This window comes from Sciurus carolinensis, chromosome 16, assembly GCF_902686445.1.
Source record: "Sciurus carolinensis chromosome 16, mSciCar1.2, whole genome shotgun sequence".
Classification (NCBI taxonomy): Eukaryota; Metazoa; Chordata; class Mammalia; order Rodentia; family Sciuridae; genus Sciurus; species Sciurus carolinensis.
The window spans coordinates 53,270,779-53,288,283 of NC_062228.1; the positions used below are offsets into that span (position 1 = coordinate 53,270,779).

General features: G+C 51.6%; 2 protein-coding genes across 2 annotated transcripts; one reads left to right on the forward strand and one right to left on the reverse strand.

The window, feature by feature from the left end:
* Positions 1 to 899: 899 nt before the first annotated feature.
* Rtn2 (reticulon 2) lies at positions 900 to 10,070 on the reverse strand. The gene is given in 11 exon segments (XM_047528866.1): positions 900 to 2,119; positions 2,380 to 2,438; positions 3,568 to 3,614; positions 3,741 to 3,810; positions 3,947 to 4,085; positions 4,440 to 4,647; positions 7,291 to 7,455; positions 7,458 to 7,544; positions 7,632 to 8,102; positions 8,196 to 8,240; positions 9,860 to 10,070. Coding segments are annotated over 11 exon segments (1,407 nt in total). The 5' UTR covers positions 9,894 to 10,070; the 3' UTR covers positions 900 to 2,037.
* Positions 10,071 to 11,301: 1,231 nt separating this feature from the next.
* Positions 11,302 to 16,105, forward strand: Ppm1n (protein phosphatase, Mg2+/Mn2+ dependent 1N (putative)). The gene is made up of 5 exons (XM_047527203.1): positions 11,302 to 12,210; positions 13,054 to 13,171; positions 13,247 to 13,352; positions 13,425 to 13,485; positions 15,119 to 16,105. The coding sequence occupies exons 1-5, from the start codon at positions 11,302 to 11,304 to the stop codon at positions 15,185 to 15,187; spliced, it is 1,263 nt and encodes a 420-aa protein (XP_047383159.1). The 3' UTR covers positions 15,188 to 16,105.
* Positions 16,106 to 17,505: the final 1,400 nt, after the last annotated feature.

Genomic DNA, 17,505 nt, shown 5'->3' on the forward strand with positions numbered 1-17,505 from the left:
ACATGATGTGGATTTCACTGGTCCTGTATTCATAGATGAACAAAGGAAAGTGATGTTTGATTCATTCCCATCCCCCCCTTCCCCTCATTCCCCCTTGCCTAATCCAGTGAACTTTTATTCTGCCCTCCCCCTCCCTTATTACGTGTTAGCATCCACATATCAGAGAGAACATTCGGTCTTTGGTTTTTTTGGGATTAGCTTATTTCTTTAGCATATTCTCCAATTAAATCCATTTACTGACAAATGCCATAATTCATTCTTCTTTAAGGCTAATATTCCATTGTGTATATATACCACATTTTCTTTATCCATTCATCTGTTGAAGGGCACCTAGGTTGGTTCCATAGCTTGGTTACTGGGAATTGAGCTATTATAAACTTTGATGTGGCCCTGGCACTGTAGTATGCTGATTGGGACATAACATTTCTTTATAAAATACTTTGGTTCTATTTATTTATTTTTGTGTGGTGCTGGGGATGGAGCCCAGGGCCATGCATAGGCTAGGTAAGTGCTATCATTGAGTTAAATCCTGACTCAGCTTAATTTTATTCATTTTAAAATTTTTGATACTGGGGATTGAACAGAGGGACTCTCAACCACTGACCTACTTCCCCAGGCCTTTTTATTTTTTGAGACAGGGTCTAAGTTGCTGAGACTGGTCTCCAACTTGTGATCCTCCTGCCTCAGTCTCCCATGTCAGTGGAATTATGGGTATGTGCCCCGTCTTCTCCAGCCCCAGCTTTATTTCTTAATCAATTTAAAGAAGAATATCAGGTAAATTGCAGAACAGTTGGTTTAAGGGACGTGAAGGACATGAGGGGCTGACAGGTTTGGGAAACCATGTTATGATAAACAATAGCAGTTTGTGTTTACTGAGCATTTATTATATGCCAGGCCTGGGCATTTAACCAAGGGCTTTACATGTAGGTATGGTTAGGGTGACAGTCTTCCATTGGAGAAAACCTAGACTTTGAGGGGTGAAGTCACTTCCTCAGGGTCACACAGTCAAAATGTAGTGGAGTTGAGATTCAATCCCAGGTCCGTGGACTTTCAGACCTCCTCCTTTTCCCCCAATTTAGTTTTGGAACTCGAAACCCACAGAGGTCATGAGGGACATAGTTCCAAGGCAATGGGAACAGAGAGCAGTTGATATGAAAGACATTTGGGAGGTAGCCTAGATATGACTTCCTGACTGATTAGGTATGGGAGGTGAGGAAGGAGGAGGCCAGAATCTGGGCCTCTGTCGACATGACAATGTGGGCAATCGGGACATCCCTGAGTTGGAAGTCGGGTAGCATGAGGAAGAAGTCTGGGATAAGGGAGTCTTCCAGAAGATCACTGGACAGTGGGTCTGGGTCTCAGGTGAGATGGCTGTGCAGTAGGCAGTGTGGGCTCCATTAGTGATGTCTGCCTGCAGCACAGGCCTGGAACGTGGCTGCCAAGGCTCAATTAGCCCTGGAATGGGTGGTCTCTCAGCATCTTCCCTGGATCACTTAATAATCTAAATAGATGGTGGAGGGGGCTTCTTCCACAAGATGGGTAAAGTTCTCCCGGAGTATCGCTTAAGTGCTTTCCAGTGCACGAAGTGAAAGCTGGAGGGGACTTGAAGCACAGGAGGCCTTGGGTTTTCCACAGGAGTCTTTATTACAGTGTAAATCCAAGCTCAGGCCTCCCTTGGGCCCCATGCAAAGCCCCTGCTTTGGGGCTAGCGGTGTCCTGCAGACACCAACCCCTCACAGCGCTTTCAGCGGCCTGACCGCGGAAGTGCAGGGCAGCGCCCTGTCTAGTCAACTACAAGTCCCAGCAGGCCCCGCGGCCAAGGTGCCTTGCCTTTCCGAAACTCCTAGAGCAGAGCCTCTTGGGAAATGTAGTCCTGGCCGCTCAATCTGAGCTGTTTACCAGGTGGGAGTGATCTTGGACACCCACCGGGAAATGGCTCAGGCCGAAGGGCAGTGAGGGTGGGGTTAGCAAGGAGATGGACGGGGACAGAGGGCTGCTGGGGTTGGGGGAAGGCGTCCCTCGGCAGAGACACCCCTCTCATTCGGCTTTGGCTTTGGATCCGGAGGCTGCAGCTGCTGCTGAGGCAAGGGCTCCAGTCCCTGGGATTTTAGCTCGGATCCTGGGGGGAGAACGGCTTGGAGTCACCAGATGTGGTCTAAGATGCCAGAGGCCACGGGGACTTAGGGAAAACTGAACTGGGAAACTAGCTGAGTGCTCCAACCAGCCCCTGCCTCCACCTAATGGTCTGCATTGGAATTATTTCTCATTCTGCTCTGAGAGATTTAGGGACCCATGCAAGGCTCGAGTGTCTGGGAAGGTAGAAGGAAAATGTTCCCAGGCTCCCCATTTCCCCTCCCGTCCAACTCCACCTCCACTTACTTAGCTTTGATGTGGCTCAACTGATTGGTCACCAACCCCACATACTGGTCGATCTGGGCCTGGGGAAACCAAGGAGGAAAAGAAAGTATTGGAAGGAATTCTCTTCAATTCATGCAGGAGGTGCTTTCTCACCCACCTCTAAATCAGAAGCTGTGGGCAGTGGTCCACCACTCTACCTTCAACTCTAACAAAATCCCCTTGGATGTTAGAGTTTCAAGTGTAAGGTCAGTGTCCGGGCGATGCTCCTCATGGGCAGAGATGTCAGACCCGCAAGTATCTCTCTGCCAAGTGTACCTCTGTCCCTAAGCACCCTGGTTAATCCTTGAGTGAGTGTGTGTGTGTGTGTGTGTGTGTGTGTGTGTGTGTCTGTTGTAGGGTATGGCAAGGGTTGGAGGGTAATGAGTCCCTGAGTGAACTGACTTAAATATTAGTTTAATTCACAATGTTAGCTGACTCTGTCTCGGTGACTCCAACCTGTGAGTGGGGGGAGTTAGGTCCACCTCTCTGACAGGACATGTATCATTTGGCTCTCAGCTGGGTGGAGAAGGAAGTGTCAGTTAATCTGCCCATCTCTGGATAGGATAGATGTCAGTTGGTCCTGGACAAACCACTGTTCAGGATAACAATCACCTCACCCAATTTTGAATGACATGAGGGTCAATCCTTGACCGTTTCAGGCAGTGAAGGCATTTGTCGGTGGGCCTACCCTTGCCTGGGATGGGTGTCAGACCCAGCTCTGTGCAGGGGTACAATGCATTGGTCTGTCTGTGTGTTTCAGTTTCTAGTGGTATGGGGGAAAGGTGGCATGTGTACACCTGCCTTTCTCTGGCTGGATAAGCGCTGTTCAGCCCCAGGTGTGGCAGAAAGAGGAGCAGCCAGGCTTGGCCTCTTTGGCTAGGACATACCAGTTGGACTTTGGATCTACCATCAGCTACCATCAGACCTTGGATCTACCATGAGAGGATGAGTTAGTTCATCTGCCCTGGATTGCGGTATGTCAGCCATATCCTGATCCTGTCAATTAAAATGCCTGTCTCTGGTTATTAGGCATATTTGACTCTAATCTGATGAAGGGCAGCAGCCAGAAACCTGGGTCTGGCTGGGACATCTGTCAGTGAGTGGGACCCTGGTTCTGGAAGGGAGACAGTCAGAACACCCGTGTTTGGCCCTGGCACTTGCCACACGCACCTGGTGCTGCCGATACAGCAGAGGAACGGTGAATAAAGCAATCACTCCTGCAGGTACAGAGACGGGGGTCAGGGTCCTCATGGGAGGTCAACAGCTGCGGCTACAGCTTCATCCCCCACCAAACCCCAGCAGCCCACCTCCCCACCTTGCCCTCCATAGCCATCCCAGCTCACCCAGAATGAGAAGAGTCAAGCCATTGAAGACGGCACCCACGAAGGTCAAGATGTAGAAGAGTAGGGCCAGCTGGGGGTGAGGGTCAGGGTCATCAGGGTCTACGGGCTGGGAACCTACCCAGCCATGGCCCTCCCGTCCCCCTCCCGGGGGCCTAGAGGTGAGCGCTGGGAACCCAGGAGGGCTGTGGGCGGGGGCTTCAGGACACCTTGAGGGAATCCACCAGGTCTTCTACGAGGAAGAAGTGCCGCAGCTGCGTGGCTGTAGAGATCACGTGGGAGGCGATCTGTTGGGACAAGCGTTCTGTCTGCTCGCGAGTCAAGGTCAGATCCACATCCAGGTAGGCCCTGATGGGACAAAGGAGTGTGGAGTGAGTCAGTGGGTGGACGTGGGAGGAGGGGAGCTCAAACAAGGGCAATAAATGAGGGTTGGGGAGAAAACCAGTTAGGACTGAGGGACAAATAATGGAACCACATCAATGTCAGGGTCATAAGAAGGGATGGGATCAGGAACTAAGGGATCCAGGTTAAGATCAGAGATTAGTGTTGGGGGTCATGAATCAGAACTGGCTTTAACGTCGGGCAGAGTAGAAAGTCAGAATGGGCCAGGGCCAGGCGCCAGTTGGTGGCTGACTTGAGCTCATGGGTCACGATTCAGGGCCAGTGCTGGGGTCTGACGGGGTCGGGGTCAGGGGTTCTCACTGAAAGGGGTTGGCTCCATCCCCCCGGTGCACAGCCTGCAGCACTTTGCGGTAAACCCTGAGAGAGATGGTGCCGCAGAGCAGCAACAGAGCCACATGGGCGGCCACCGACACGATGCTAAAGTGCAGGAGGCAGAGGAGGGAGACCATGAGGCCAGTGAAGACCACTCCTGACGTCCTCGTGTCCTTCCAGTACAGCAGGTCCGCCACTGTGGAGGGGGAGGCATCAGGCTGGGGCTTGGATCTGGCCTGTTTGACCTCTTGATCCCATTTCTGTCCCACACCTGAACCATGCTTTCTCAACAGTGCACCTGAGCCCTCATCTGACTTCCAATTTTTTTTTTTTTTTTTTTTTTTTTTTTGGGGGTGGGAGGATAATGAGGATTTAACTGAGGGGCAATTGACCACTGAGCTATACCCCAGCCCTTTTTAATTAATTAATTTTTTATTTTGAGACCGGGTCTTGCTAAGTTGCTGAGAGTCTGGCTAAATTGCTGAGGCTGGCCTTGAACTTGTAATCCTCCTGCCTCAGCCTCCGAAGTCACGGGGTTCCAGGCATCTGCCAATGGCTTTAATTCACTGGTTTTAAGAGCTAAGTGACTTACCCTAGTGTGGTTGCTCTTTCTTTTTCTTTCCTTCCAGGTACTGGGGGGATTGAATCCAGGGGCATTCTATCATTGAGCTATACCCCCAGCCCCTTCTGTTTTTTATTTTGGGACAGGGTCTGGCTAAGTTGTTCAGATTGGCCTGGAACTTGCTCTCCTTCTGCTCCAGCCTCCTCTGTGGCTAGGTTTATATGCAAGCACCTCCACCCCAATGGGCGCATCCCTCACTCTCCTCAATCCCATAGTATCAGGGGCTTTCACTTTGTTTTCTAAGCCCTCCTTCCCTTCCCCACCACAGTGAGGCAAGCACCCTCCTTCCACAGATACTCTTACCTCCTGGAGCTTCTATTTCTGAGATAGAATCCCAGGGGTGGAATTGCTGTGTGGACCAGCTGTGTATTTTTTAATGTCATGAATTTTATCAGGTGGCTTACCAGCAAGACTCACAAGTCTTATTTCCAAGAGCAACATAAGAGTGATCTTTTCTCAACATCCTGCCCTGCAATGGAGGTTGTTCTTTTTCATTTTTGCTAGGTTGACAGCGTGGTGATAATTCCTTGAGAGTCTGACCAACACGTTTTCCTAAGTCCTAAATATATTCATAATTCCACGCTCCTTTCTAAGCCCTAACTTAAATTTCTGACCCACTTCAGAGACCCTCAACTCACTTCCCAAGCCTTGCCTGAGCACTATAGTGACTTCCAGCTTTCAAGGGTTCATCTTTTAAAACTTCAACCATCCTCCCAATAACCCAGATTCACTTCAGCCCCAGATTGTGAGCTCAGTGGCATTCTATTTCCTTCCAGACCCTCCCCATCGCCCCACCGTCACTCCAAATCCAACTGACCCATCCCATACCCACACCAGCCCCACTCCCCCTCACTTCTGTATTCTCCCCACATCCATCCTGGCGTTTACCTCTAAATAGGAACGGACCCCTAACTCCCCAATGCAAAGGCCCTCCCAGGCAGGTTCCCCAAAGTCCTTGCCAGTAGGTGGGGGAGGGGCCGGGTCGCCTGAGGCGGGGGCTAAGTTTAGGCACGCTGGGGGGAGGGGGCCTCGCGCCTGCAGCTGTGCTGGCTCGTCCAATCTCTGAGTGACAGCACCGCCTGGGCCTGAGGCTGGGGGAGGGGACCTTGCTGCTCCCGAGCCTCAAAGCCCAGGCTGGGAGCAGAGGGGACCCCATACGCCCTCTAAACCCTCCCTAGACTCCCCCTGTTTCCCCCAGCCCCAGCTTGCAGTGCCGGCGAATTCCGGAACAATAGGAAGCATGCTCCAGATTGGGGCAGATCAGGGCAAATCTGTACCCTTTCTGTTGTTCCCCCAACCCCAGTTCCAGGCTGCTGGGTAAACCCACCTTTACTCCCCATCTTGACTCCAAGGCAGAGGCTGCAGACACCGCTGCTTCTCGGAAATTTTGCCCACTTGTGGAACCCGGGGGGAGGGAGTAGAGGGGCGGAGCCCCTTTGTACCCAGCCAATGGCTGTTCATAGAGGTGGGGCCAATCCCAAAATTGGAACTCTTTGTAAACAGCCTAGAACCGTGATGTCTATAACCAACCTATGGCGGTTTCTGGAGCCAAAGTACATTTTAAAGTAAGACTGGGTCTATTTACAATTGGTCAAAATAGATGTGGTCAGGGAAGAAAAGAGTTTTAAAAGGTGTAGAATTTACTTATAAAAATACCATAGCTAGCCGGGCATGGTGGCGCCTGCCTGTAATCCCAGCGGCTTGGGAGGCTGAGGCAGGAGGATGGCAAGTTCAAAGTCAATCTTAGAAATCTAGCAAAGCCCCGAGCAACTTAGCGATACCCTGTCTTAAAATAAAAAAAATAAAATAAAACGGGCTGGGGATGTGGCTCAATGGTTACGCGCCCTTGAGTTCAATCCCTGGTACAAAATAAATACATTTATTAATTAATCCTATAGCTACATCCAGGAGAAAATCTATAGTTTCAGAAATTTGGCCTGTCCACAATTGGCATGTAGCGGGGGCATGTAGGGAGTCCAAAAAAGGGAGGATTCATTTTTAGCAATCAGTCAGTCCTAATGCTTGAAGGAAAGCTAACTTCTCTAGTGGGCGGGTAACTTCATAGAGGAAGCCAATGGTAATCTCAGAAATTATGCCAAAGGAGAGACCTTTCTTCCCTGCCCTGTGTTCCTATGCTAGGTTGGTCCCTTTAAATTCCAGCCCTCCCACCTTTTGCATGCTGTAGTCCAATGGAGGATCTGCACGCATACCGCTTACCTAGAAGGTGTGGCTGTAGTGTGAATTCTGATTGGTCCCTGCTATGGAGACACTGTCCCGTGATTGGCTCCCGCTCCAGTGGTCCCCATGGCTCCTCTTCCTCGTCCAGCGAGGGCTCATCAGGCCCAGAGTTCGAATCCGGGGATCCTGGTGGGGACGGGGACAGGCCTCGGGTGTCCTACAGCCGGGGCTGGGCTGGGGAGTCAAGACCTCAGGTGGCGAGGACTGAACAAATTCGCGTTGTCGGTCCAATTCTGGCGCGGTAGAGAGAGAAGGCCGTGAGCGTTCTCCCCGCGAGACCACCCACCCTTCTTGGTTTAGATCCAACTCGGACATCTCACCTTCCTTAGCCTCTCCCTCCTCCAATCCATCGGGTTCCTCGTCTTCCAGAGGAGTGGAGCTGCTGGTGGCAGAGTCCTCCCCAGATCCCACTCCCCTGGCAGCCCAGCTCAGCTGGTCCAGCCTCAGCCTTAGGTCCTCCAGAGGGCGTTCAGCAGGAGGTGCGGTGTCAGGATCACCCCGGCGTCCAGGCTCTGGGGATTGGCTCAGGCTGGGGATGCTCTCCAAGCTGTCTCCTAGGCCGGGCTGAGGGGGCAGGTCTCGGGGTTCTGAGATTGAACGGCCCTGAGGCCGGGGGCGGCGGGTAGCTGAATCTCTACGGCCCCCGGAGCCCACCACACCATCGAAGGCGATGTAGGAGAAGGTCAGCTCCCGGGGGGTACCCCAGTCCTGCGACGTGGTCTCTTCCTCATCATCCTCTGAGAATTCCCGGGCTGTGTGCAGCTCCCGAAAATCGGAGTCGTCGTTTCCTCCTGCAGGGAGTAAAGAGGGTCTGTGAGCAGAATCCTCACCTTTGCAGCTGTAATCCCTTTCAGTTCCCACCCTCATGTCCCCCCTCCACTTACCTTCTGTGGAATCAGGGGTAGAAGAGGCTGTAGATGGAGCTTCTTCTGCGAGAGGGAAAGAAATCAAGACTCTAAGAAGCTTAAACTCTGAATCACAGAAGTGTGCCGGTCCTGGAATCTAGGATGGTCTGAATTAAGGAATCTTAGAAATTTGAGTCACAGGATTCTTAGGACATTCTGCATACAGACTGCAAAATCTTAGCATCGCTGCTATCAGAAGCTCAGAGTTGTACAAGTTCCTATCCAGGAATCTTAATCTTAGAGTCCTTAAATTAGGAATCTTGGGAGGTTTCAATTTATTCTTTCAACAATCATTTACTGAGAACTTCCTATGTACCAGGCACTGTTCTAGGCCCTGGGGATGCAGCTATGAACAAAAGAAACAAAATCCCTGCCCTCTTAGAGGCTACATCCTCTGGGAGAGGCAGACATATAAGTAAATATACGACACAGAGTCTTAATAAGTATGTGAAGAAAATAAATCAGGGTAAAAGGAGAGGAGAAGAGGTCTTGTTTCAGATAAGATGATCAAGAAGCCTTCTCTGTTAAGATGATATTTGAACAAAGACCTAAATGAAGTGAAGAAGCCATGAGGACCTCTAGGAAGAGCTTTCCAGGCGAGGGGAAAGCCAGTGCAAAGTCCCTGAGGCAAGCACTATGCTTAGTATATGCAGTGAACAGAGCGGTGTGACTGGAGCAAAGTGAGTGGGAGAAAGGGCAGGATATGACAGGGGGACCAGTGGGGGCGTTGCAGGGAGGGGGCAAATCAATGAACAGGGACTCTCTTTGTAATCCCAGATAAGAACAAGATCTTAGAATGTTGGGATGAGAAGAAATTATTAGAATTTTGGCATCTGGACCCTCCAGCCATGCTAGTGGCTAGATCTGAGTATGTTGCCATCCCCAGCTGTCAGAACCACCCTGCGTGGGCCAGAGGATGGTAAACACGGACCACTAGAGCTCCGGACTCAGAGATCAGGAGGATCGGACCAAGCATTTTCAACTGAGAATCTAACCCCTAAGAGCTCGATTGGGCCTCCACATACAGGAGATGCTCAACACCGTCTGGTAATTGAAACCAGATGCCCCCTGCCCCCACCTCGCTTCCTCGGCTGGAGAATCAGCGGCCTAGAGCTTAGTGGGTCTTCCCCAGGGTTGCCGCTAATGAGTGGAAAAGCCCGCTAAAGACCCAGGAGTCCTTGCACCAACCCAGGGATGACTTTTCTGGGGACAGGGGATTGGACAATTTGGCTAGGTTAGGGCTGCTTCCAGGGTAGAAGACGAAGGCGGGTAATGGGAAGTCATACCTCTCTTCTCCATCCTGGCTCTGCCCCTCTATTCAACCCTCTCCCCGCCAGCTGCGGCCAGCACCAGAGCCAGGGGACAGCTCCCCGCGCACCTCCTTATCCCGGGGCTGGGCGGGGCGACACATCCTAGCTCCCTGCGCGCCGGGGTCCAGCGATCTCAGTGTCCCCACCTCCTCCCTGGTTCACCCGGGTCAGGCTGCCCCCGCGGCTGCCAGAGCGCGGGGGGAGGGGAGAGCATCCTTTGTCTCCTTCGTCTCCTCCCTCCATCCCGGCTCTCCTGCGGCCCAGCGCCGAGGGAATATCAGGAGGACCCTACTCGGGCTGAGACCCACGCCAGGCCAGAGCCTCCCTACTCACTGCAGTGGGCGAAGACCGGCAGGACCTGCCCCATGGCCCCCCTCGGGCCTGCATCGGGACCCCAGCCCACTCCGGCCGCGCCGCCCTGGGCCCGGGGCCGCGGGCGCTCATCTCCGCCGCGCCCACGCCACCGCCGCCATCCTCGCCGCCTCCTCCTCCGGGGCTGCTCCAGCAGCCGCCGCCGCCGCCGCCCTCTGCTCGGCTGGGCGAGGGCGGGCGGAGCCGCGTCGGGAAGGCACTGCAGAGCGGGACCGGGGGCGGGGCCAGAGGACCCGCGGGGCGGAACCTGAGGGAGGGCGAGGGGGCGGGGAAACACCGAGGAACACGGGAGAGGGCGTGGCCTTTTTACTAGAGGGGCGGGGCTATGAGGGTAGAGGACGCGCCTAAAGGGCGGGGTCTATAAAGAAGTGGGCTCAGCCTTTGGAGGAAGAGGAACAGAGCCTGGGATAGGGTGAAGGGCAGGATGCTTAGGCCGAGAGGATGGGGGCGTGGATCCCAGAGTTGGAGCAGATCTAGGGGCGGCACTGAAGAACGGTTAAAGAATCTAGCGCTCTGAGGTAGGATCCGAACCTAGGTTTGCAGAGGGAATGAGAAAGAGGGCGAGAAGAAAGTAGTCAGAAACTTCCGAGGCAAGGGGTGGAGCTAATAACCGTTGTAGAATTATTCAAATTATTGGGCGGGGTCATAGCTAGAGGTGTGACCTAGTGGGACTAGGCACCAGAGAGGGTGCGGCCCAGAAGGTGGCCATAACTGGAGAGAAGAGGCCAGCTTCATGTAGCGGGAGTTTAGTTTAGAGGCGATTCCAGGACTACAAAAATTGATCTCTTTTTTTCCTTCTAGTACTGCGGATTGAACCCAGGTCTTGTTGCATGTTAGGCAAGCACTCTGCCCCTGAGCTACATCCCTAATCCAGGACTGCAAAAATTGGGAAACTCAGACTGTGGGCTTGAATTGATGGGCAGGATCTGATAGATAAAGCAGCTGAACCCCTGGATAATGGTCCAAAGGGAAGCAGTCAGTAAAATATTTAAAGGTTTTACTGGAGGCTGGACCACTGAGGTGGGCGGAGCTTAGGTTCAGCCGGGCAGGGAAAACACAGGATTTAGAGCTAATTTCTCTGTGACACCGACGAACGTGTTCTGATTCAGTTTCCTCTTCTGCAAATTGGTGATGGTGACCTATAATAGTGTGTCAAATATTGTAGGTGTGTGTAATAGTTTGCTGCTGTTATTGTTTTTTTTCTCACCCAGATCCCAAACCCCACTTTGAAGATGTGGAAGAAAGGAATCCCAGGAATGGAATTACTTTTAGTGATCCGACTTGGGTGCAGGTCAAGGGATAGGAAAGAGATTTACTTGGTTTAAAATCTCACAGCGAGGGATTAACAGTGAGAGGGGGGGTTGGGGGGTAGGTGCAGAGGGTGGAGACTTCCTGATAATAGGATGGCGGCCCTTGCGAGTCTGCTGGACTGTCTCCTTTGGCCGGCTCGCAAGGAAGAAGAGGCGGAGAAGGAGGAGGAAGCTGGCGCCGACGGGCCTCAGTCTCTCCTGGCTGCGCCGCGATGCTCCCAGAGGCCACACGGGGGTGTGGCAGCATCCTGGGGCCTGCGCTTCGGAGCCAGCGCAGCTCAGGGTTGGCGAGCGCATATGGAGGACGCGCACTGCGCTTGGCTCTCATTGCCTGGGCTGCCGCCTGGCTGGGCTTTCTTCGCTGTCCTCGACGGCCACGGAGGGGCGCGAGTTGCCCGCTTTGGCGCGCGCCACCTGCCAGGCCACGTGCTTGAGGAGCTAGGCCCAGCTCCTAGCGAACCCGAGGGCGTGAGCCAGGCGCTGCGCCGAGCCTTCCTGAATGCCGACGAGCGACTGCGCTCGCTCTGGCCCCATGGCGAACCCGGCGGCTCCACCGCGGTGGTGTTGCTCGTCTCCCAGCGCTTTCTATACCTGGCGCACTGTGGTGACTCGCGCGCCGTGCTGAGCCGCGCCGGCGCCTTGGCCTTCAGCACCGAGGACCACCGGCCCCTCCGGCCGCGGGAACGGGAGCGCATCTATAACGCGGGCGGCACCATCCGCCGCCGGCGCGTCGAGGGCTCTCTGGCAGTATCTCGAGCACTGGGCGATTTTGCTTACAAAGGGGCTCCAGGGAGGCCCCCAGAACTGCAGCTCATTTCCGCGGAGCCTGAGGTGGCTGCACTGGCACGCCAGACTGAGGACGAGTTCGTGCTCCTGGCCTCTGACGGCGTGTGGGACGCGATGTCTGGCGCTGCCCTGGTGGGACTGGTGGCATCGCGCCTCAGTTTGGGCCTGGCCCCAGAGCTTCTCTGCGCGCAGCTGTTGGACACGTGTCTGTGCAAGGTCCTGGGGGCGGGGCATGGCATCGCTGAGGCTTGAGCATAGAGTGCTCATAGAGAGCGTTTGGGGGAGAAGGGACTTTGATAGACCAGGTATTGGGGATCAACTCTCTAGCGTGTCTCTCTCTGGTATGTCTGCTGGAATGGGCAGGGACAAAATACCGAGAGGGCTGAGCCTGAGGTATGCTTTAAGACAAAGGGAGCCTGGCACGGTGGTGCAACCTGTAATCCCAGCAGCTCAGGAGGCTGAGGCAGGAGGATCCCGAGTTCAAAACCAGACTTAACAATTTAGCGAGGCTCTAAGCAACTGAGCGAGACCCTGTCTCAAAATAAAAAAAATAAAAAGGGATTGGGGATCTGGGGTTGTGACTTATTGGTAGAGCACTTGCCTAGCATGTGTGAAGCACTGAGTTCCATTCTCAGCACCACATATAAATAAATGAATAAAATAAAGGTCCATCAACAACTTAAAAAATAAAATGGGCTAGGAATGTGGCTCAATGGTTAAGGCCCTCTGGATTCAATTCCCAGTACCAAAAAAAAAAAAAAAAAAAGACAAAGGGCGAGTAATGCTAGATAGGTAAGTGGGAGGGAGTTAAGATAGAGGAACTTCATATAAAAGGTGTGGTTCTCTTTTAATAGGGCGGGGCTAGGACAGGGAGAAATCTGTCCAAGTGGAAGAGGGTTTTGACTGGCAGATGGGTGAGACTTGAGGGGCAGAGGTGTAACTAGACTGGGGAGGACTTGTACATTGGGATCGTTGGTAAGCTAAGCTTTTGAAGACTTGAAACCCCTTGCAGTAGCCTTCAACCCCTGCTGCCGGCTCCCTTTTCTTCACTTTATCCAGGGCAGCCTGGACAACATGACCTGCATCGTGGTTTGCTTCCCAGGGGCTCCCAGCGCTAATGAGGAGGCCATCAGGAGGGAGCTTGAGCTGGATACCGCCCTGGGCCGCAGAGTCGCTGGTGAGCATGCACCCAGCACCCCACGGGAGGGGCGTTGGCAAGCAGGGGCTCTCCATAACCCTTACCTCTCCTCAGAGTTGTATGCTTCTGCTCAGGAGCCCCCCAGCCTAAACACAGTTTTCAGGACTCTGGCCTCTGAGGACATCCCGGATTTACCTCCTGGCGGAGGACTGCACTGCAAGTGAGTGGTGGGGGGTGGGGTGGGGGCGGGGTTGTTAGGAGAGTCTCCTGAGAGCCTTCCTCTGCCCTCCAGGGCCGCCGTCATTGCTGAAGCTTATTCTCGGCTCTTCCAGGGCCCAGAAGAGTGTCGAGAGGTAAGGATCCTCTGGTTTGTTTATGTTGTGCTGGGGCTTGGACCCAGGGCCTTATGCACTCTACCACTCCACTACACCCTTGCCAAGGACCTGTGTTCTTGAAGGATTGTCTTAGGGGTACATAATGCGGGAGCAGGTAAACTTCCTAGTGATGGGGAATTGTGTGTGTGTGTGTGTGTGTGTGTTGATGTTGTTGGTTTGTGGGGGGAGGCACTAGGGATTTTTTTTTTTTTTTAATACTAGGAATCTAACTCAGGAGCACTTAACCACTGAACCACATCCCCAACCCTTTTAAAATATTTTATTTAGAGACAGGGTCTCACTGAGTTGCTTAGGGCTTCACTAAGTTGCTGAGGCTGGCTTTGAACTCATAATCCTCCTGCCTCAGCTTCCCAAGCCACTGGAATTGTAAGGCTGCCCACTATGCCTGGCTGGTAATAGGGATTTCACCCAGGGACACTTTACCAATAAGCTACATCCCCAGCCCTTTCTATTATTTTGAGACAGGGTCTTTCTAAGTTGCTGCAGCTGGCTTTGAACTGTGAACCTCCTGAGTCAGCCTGGGAGCACAGGTGTGCACAACTACGCCCAGAGGTGATGGGAAGTTTGAAGCCAGTGAGGACAAAGAACTTGCCTGATATATTGACACATGCTCACTCCTGGCCCTGAATCATTGTGAGCTTGCAGAGAAGAGCTATGATTCCCTGCCAAGAAATGTAGCCCCTGCCGCACTTATACAGCCCCATCAACCCAAGCACAACCTCTCGCTCCAGGAATAAGGCAGAAAATTTCAGGGAATGCTAATGACCAATTCCAAGGCCTGGGTGCTCATCAGACATGAACCACCAGGTTATCTGAGGATGGCCAAGGTCTTGACCAGATAGCTGAGACAACCAAAGACACAGATGTTCAACTAAGGCTTGGAGTGGAGATCAAGGGAGGAAATCTGAGGGGGGAAGGCCCCAAGGCCTTTGCATGGCAGAGAAGGGAGTTGGGGTATTATCATGTGAATGAGCAATGGTTGTGGATAATTTCTCAGCAGCAGAAGGAGGTATTTGCCAGGATTCTTTGAGTTTTGAGTGACAGAAACCCAATTCACCCTGGGAAAGCAAAGCGGGGAATTTATTGGGCCATGTAATTGGAGAGTTCAGGGGCTTCAGGCATGGCTGCTTTCAGTTGTCAGATGAAGTCATTAGGAACATCTCTTCATTTTATTTTTTCAGAACTGGCTTCATTCCCATGCAGGGTCTTCTCAACAGAGTCACAATTCCAGGCTCAGATGCCACTGTCCTAACTGTCCCCATTCCCCAGTAGTTGCAGCTGGTCCCAAGGCGAGTGCTCTTGGCCACACTGGGTCTCAGCCTAGCCAGTCATGGTATCTCTGATTGGCCAGGCTGGGGTCACATGCTCAACTCTACCCCTTGAGGTCGGGGTCAACTACACTTAAACCTGAGGGATTAAGAGAGCACTTGCCCAGAATGTACAAGGCCCTGGGTTCAATCCCCAGCTTGGGGCGGGCGTGGGGTGGAGATAGTCCCTCACAAGAAAATAGGACTGATCCTTCCAGAAGTCAGTAAACGCTGAGGAGCAGCACGGAATTGCTATTTACCTGCTCCCACATTTTGTGTTGCAGAAGGGGCAGGATGGGGCTAGGAAGCCCAGAAGTACCCATTTGAACTCTGCCTTGAACTTAGAGGCCTGAAGCTATTGTCCTTTGGGGACCCTCAGCCCAACTGGGGCCCCATCAAAACTCCAGAAGAAAACTGCCCCTTCCCCAGCTATGTGAACCAGAGGAAGGAAGACAAGCTGATGGAGGAACCCCAGAATACTTATTTCCCCTTCTCCTACTTCCCCCTCACAGAAGAGGCTTACTTATAAGAGAGAGGGGAAATTCCACCACCTTCAAGACCAAAAAAAAAAAAAAAAAAAAAAAAAAAACCCTCAAAAAAACCCCAAAACCAAATGTTTGAAATATTTAGAGCAGAACAGATCCTGAGAGATCAGCAATCAGCAGGCTCAACAACCTTCCTGTCCCTTTCTATTTTTCATCTGTTTTTGAGGGGACATGGGGAAAGTTTTGATCACTAAATTTTAATTACATTAGTAATGCCAAATATGTTCTCACATTTAAAAAATTATTTGCCTAATCAGCAAATATGTGGTGGACACTGGCTGTGTTCCAGGGCACCTACACAGGTATGAACCAGGTCAGTCCACCAAGACCACTGGCCCCACGAAGCTGACCTCCCAGTTTGGGGAGACAGGGAAAAAAAAAAAAACAACAGAACAAATAAATAACAACAGACATCAACAAGTGTCACAGGGAAAATAAAACAGGACATGATAATAAAATGTTGAGGGGAGGTACTTTGGGTTTTTGTTTTTATTTTTAAAAATTTGTTCTAATTGGTTAGACAAGACAGAATGCATTTTCATACATTGTACACAAATGGAGCATAACTTCTCTTTCCTTTGGCTGTACATGGTGCTGAGTGTCACCAGTAGTGTAATCATACATGTAGGGTAATAATGTCCATCTCAATCCACCATCCTTCCCATTCCCACCGCCCCACCCCTCTTCTCACTCCCCTCCGCATAATGCAAAGTTCCTTCATTCCTTCCTACCCACCCCCCACTATGGATCAGCATCCACTTATCAGAGAAAACATTAGGCCTTTGGTTTTGTGGTATTGGCTTATTTCACTTAGCATGATATTCTCTAGTTCCATCCATTTACCTGCAAATGCCATAATTTCATTCTTCTTTAAGACTGAGTAATATTCCATTCTGTATAGGTACCAGTTTCTTCATTCATCTGTTGAAGGGCACCTAGGTTGATTCCATGGTTTAGCTGTTGTGAATTGAGCTGCTATAAATGTTGATGTGGCTGTGTCACTGTAGTGTGCTGATTTTAAGCCCTTTGGGTATAAATGAAGGAGTGGGATAGCTGGGTCAAATGGTGGTTCCATTCCAAGTTTTCTGACCAATCTCCATCTTGCTTTTCATAGTGGTTGCACCAGTCTGCAGCCCCACCAGCAATGTGTGAATGTGCCTTTTCCCCACAACCTTGCCAACACTTATTATTGCTTATATTCTTGATAACTGCCATTCTGACTGGAGTGAGAGACGGGAGCTACTTTAATTTTTAAATTTTATTTATTTATTTTTGGTACTGGGGATTGAACCCAAGAGTGCTTTGCTACTGAACTACATCCTCATTTTCATTTTTGTATTTTGAGACAGGGTCTCACTAAGTTGCTTAGGGCCTTGCTAAGTTGCTGAGGCTGGCCTTGGACTTGTGATCTCCCCACATCAGCCTCCCTAGTCATTGGGATTACGGGTGTGTGCCACCATGCTTGGCTTTTACTTTTTAAATTTAATTCATTAAGATTTGGGGGGCGGACAGCACCAGGGAGAGAATGCAGGGGTACTTAACCACTGAGCCACAGTCCCAGCCTTTATTTTTAATTTTGAGACAGTGTCTTACTAAGTTGCTTAAGGCCTCCTAAATTGCGGAAGCTGACTTTCTTTTTGAATTTTTAAAACATTTTTACAGCCTACATTTTGATTCATTGTACACAAATGGGGTACAACCTTTCATTTAAAGCCGGCTTTGAACTTGCAGTCCTCCTGCCTCAGCCTCCTGAGCTACTGTGATTACAGGTGTGCCCTGTCATGCCTGGCTAATTCATTTAGTTTTTGAATAGGTAATAAATTTGCTCCGTTTGAAGTTCAAAAGTAAAATGAAAAGACTTTCTCCATCCCCGATCCTTCAGCCACTCAGTTTTTCAGCTGGGGTAACTGCTTAATCAGGAGCAGGTAAAGTCTCTGAGGAGGGGACAACTGAGCAGAGACAGAGATCTGACAAAGGAACCAGCCACGCAAAGAAGAGCATCCCACAGCAGAGGGAAGGCCAATGTGAAGGCACAGGAGCAGACTGACTCGGGCATTCTCTAGATGAGGTTTCAGGTCTCCGCGACTACCGGACTCTTTACAGTGTCACTCTCCATCCCATCAGTG

What these genes read in the sequence shown, in the direction of transcription:
- Ppm1n (XM_047527203.1), top strand. Translation starts at nt 11,302, where the DNA reads ATGGCGGCCCTTGCGAGTCTGCTGGACTGTCTCCTTTGGCCGGCTCGC. An exon ending in TGGACACGTGTCTGTGCAAG is followed by an intron (nt 12,211 to 13,053) that starts GTCCTGGGGGCG and finishes CACTTTATCCAG; the next exon opens with GGCAGCCTGGACAACATGAC. An exon ending in CCTGGGCCGCAGAGTCGCTG is followed by an intron (nt 13,172 to 13,246) that starts GTGAGCATGCAC and finishes ACCTCTCCTCAG; the next exon opens with AGTTGTATGCTTCTGCTCAG.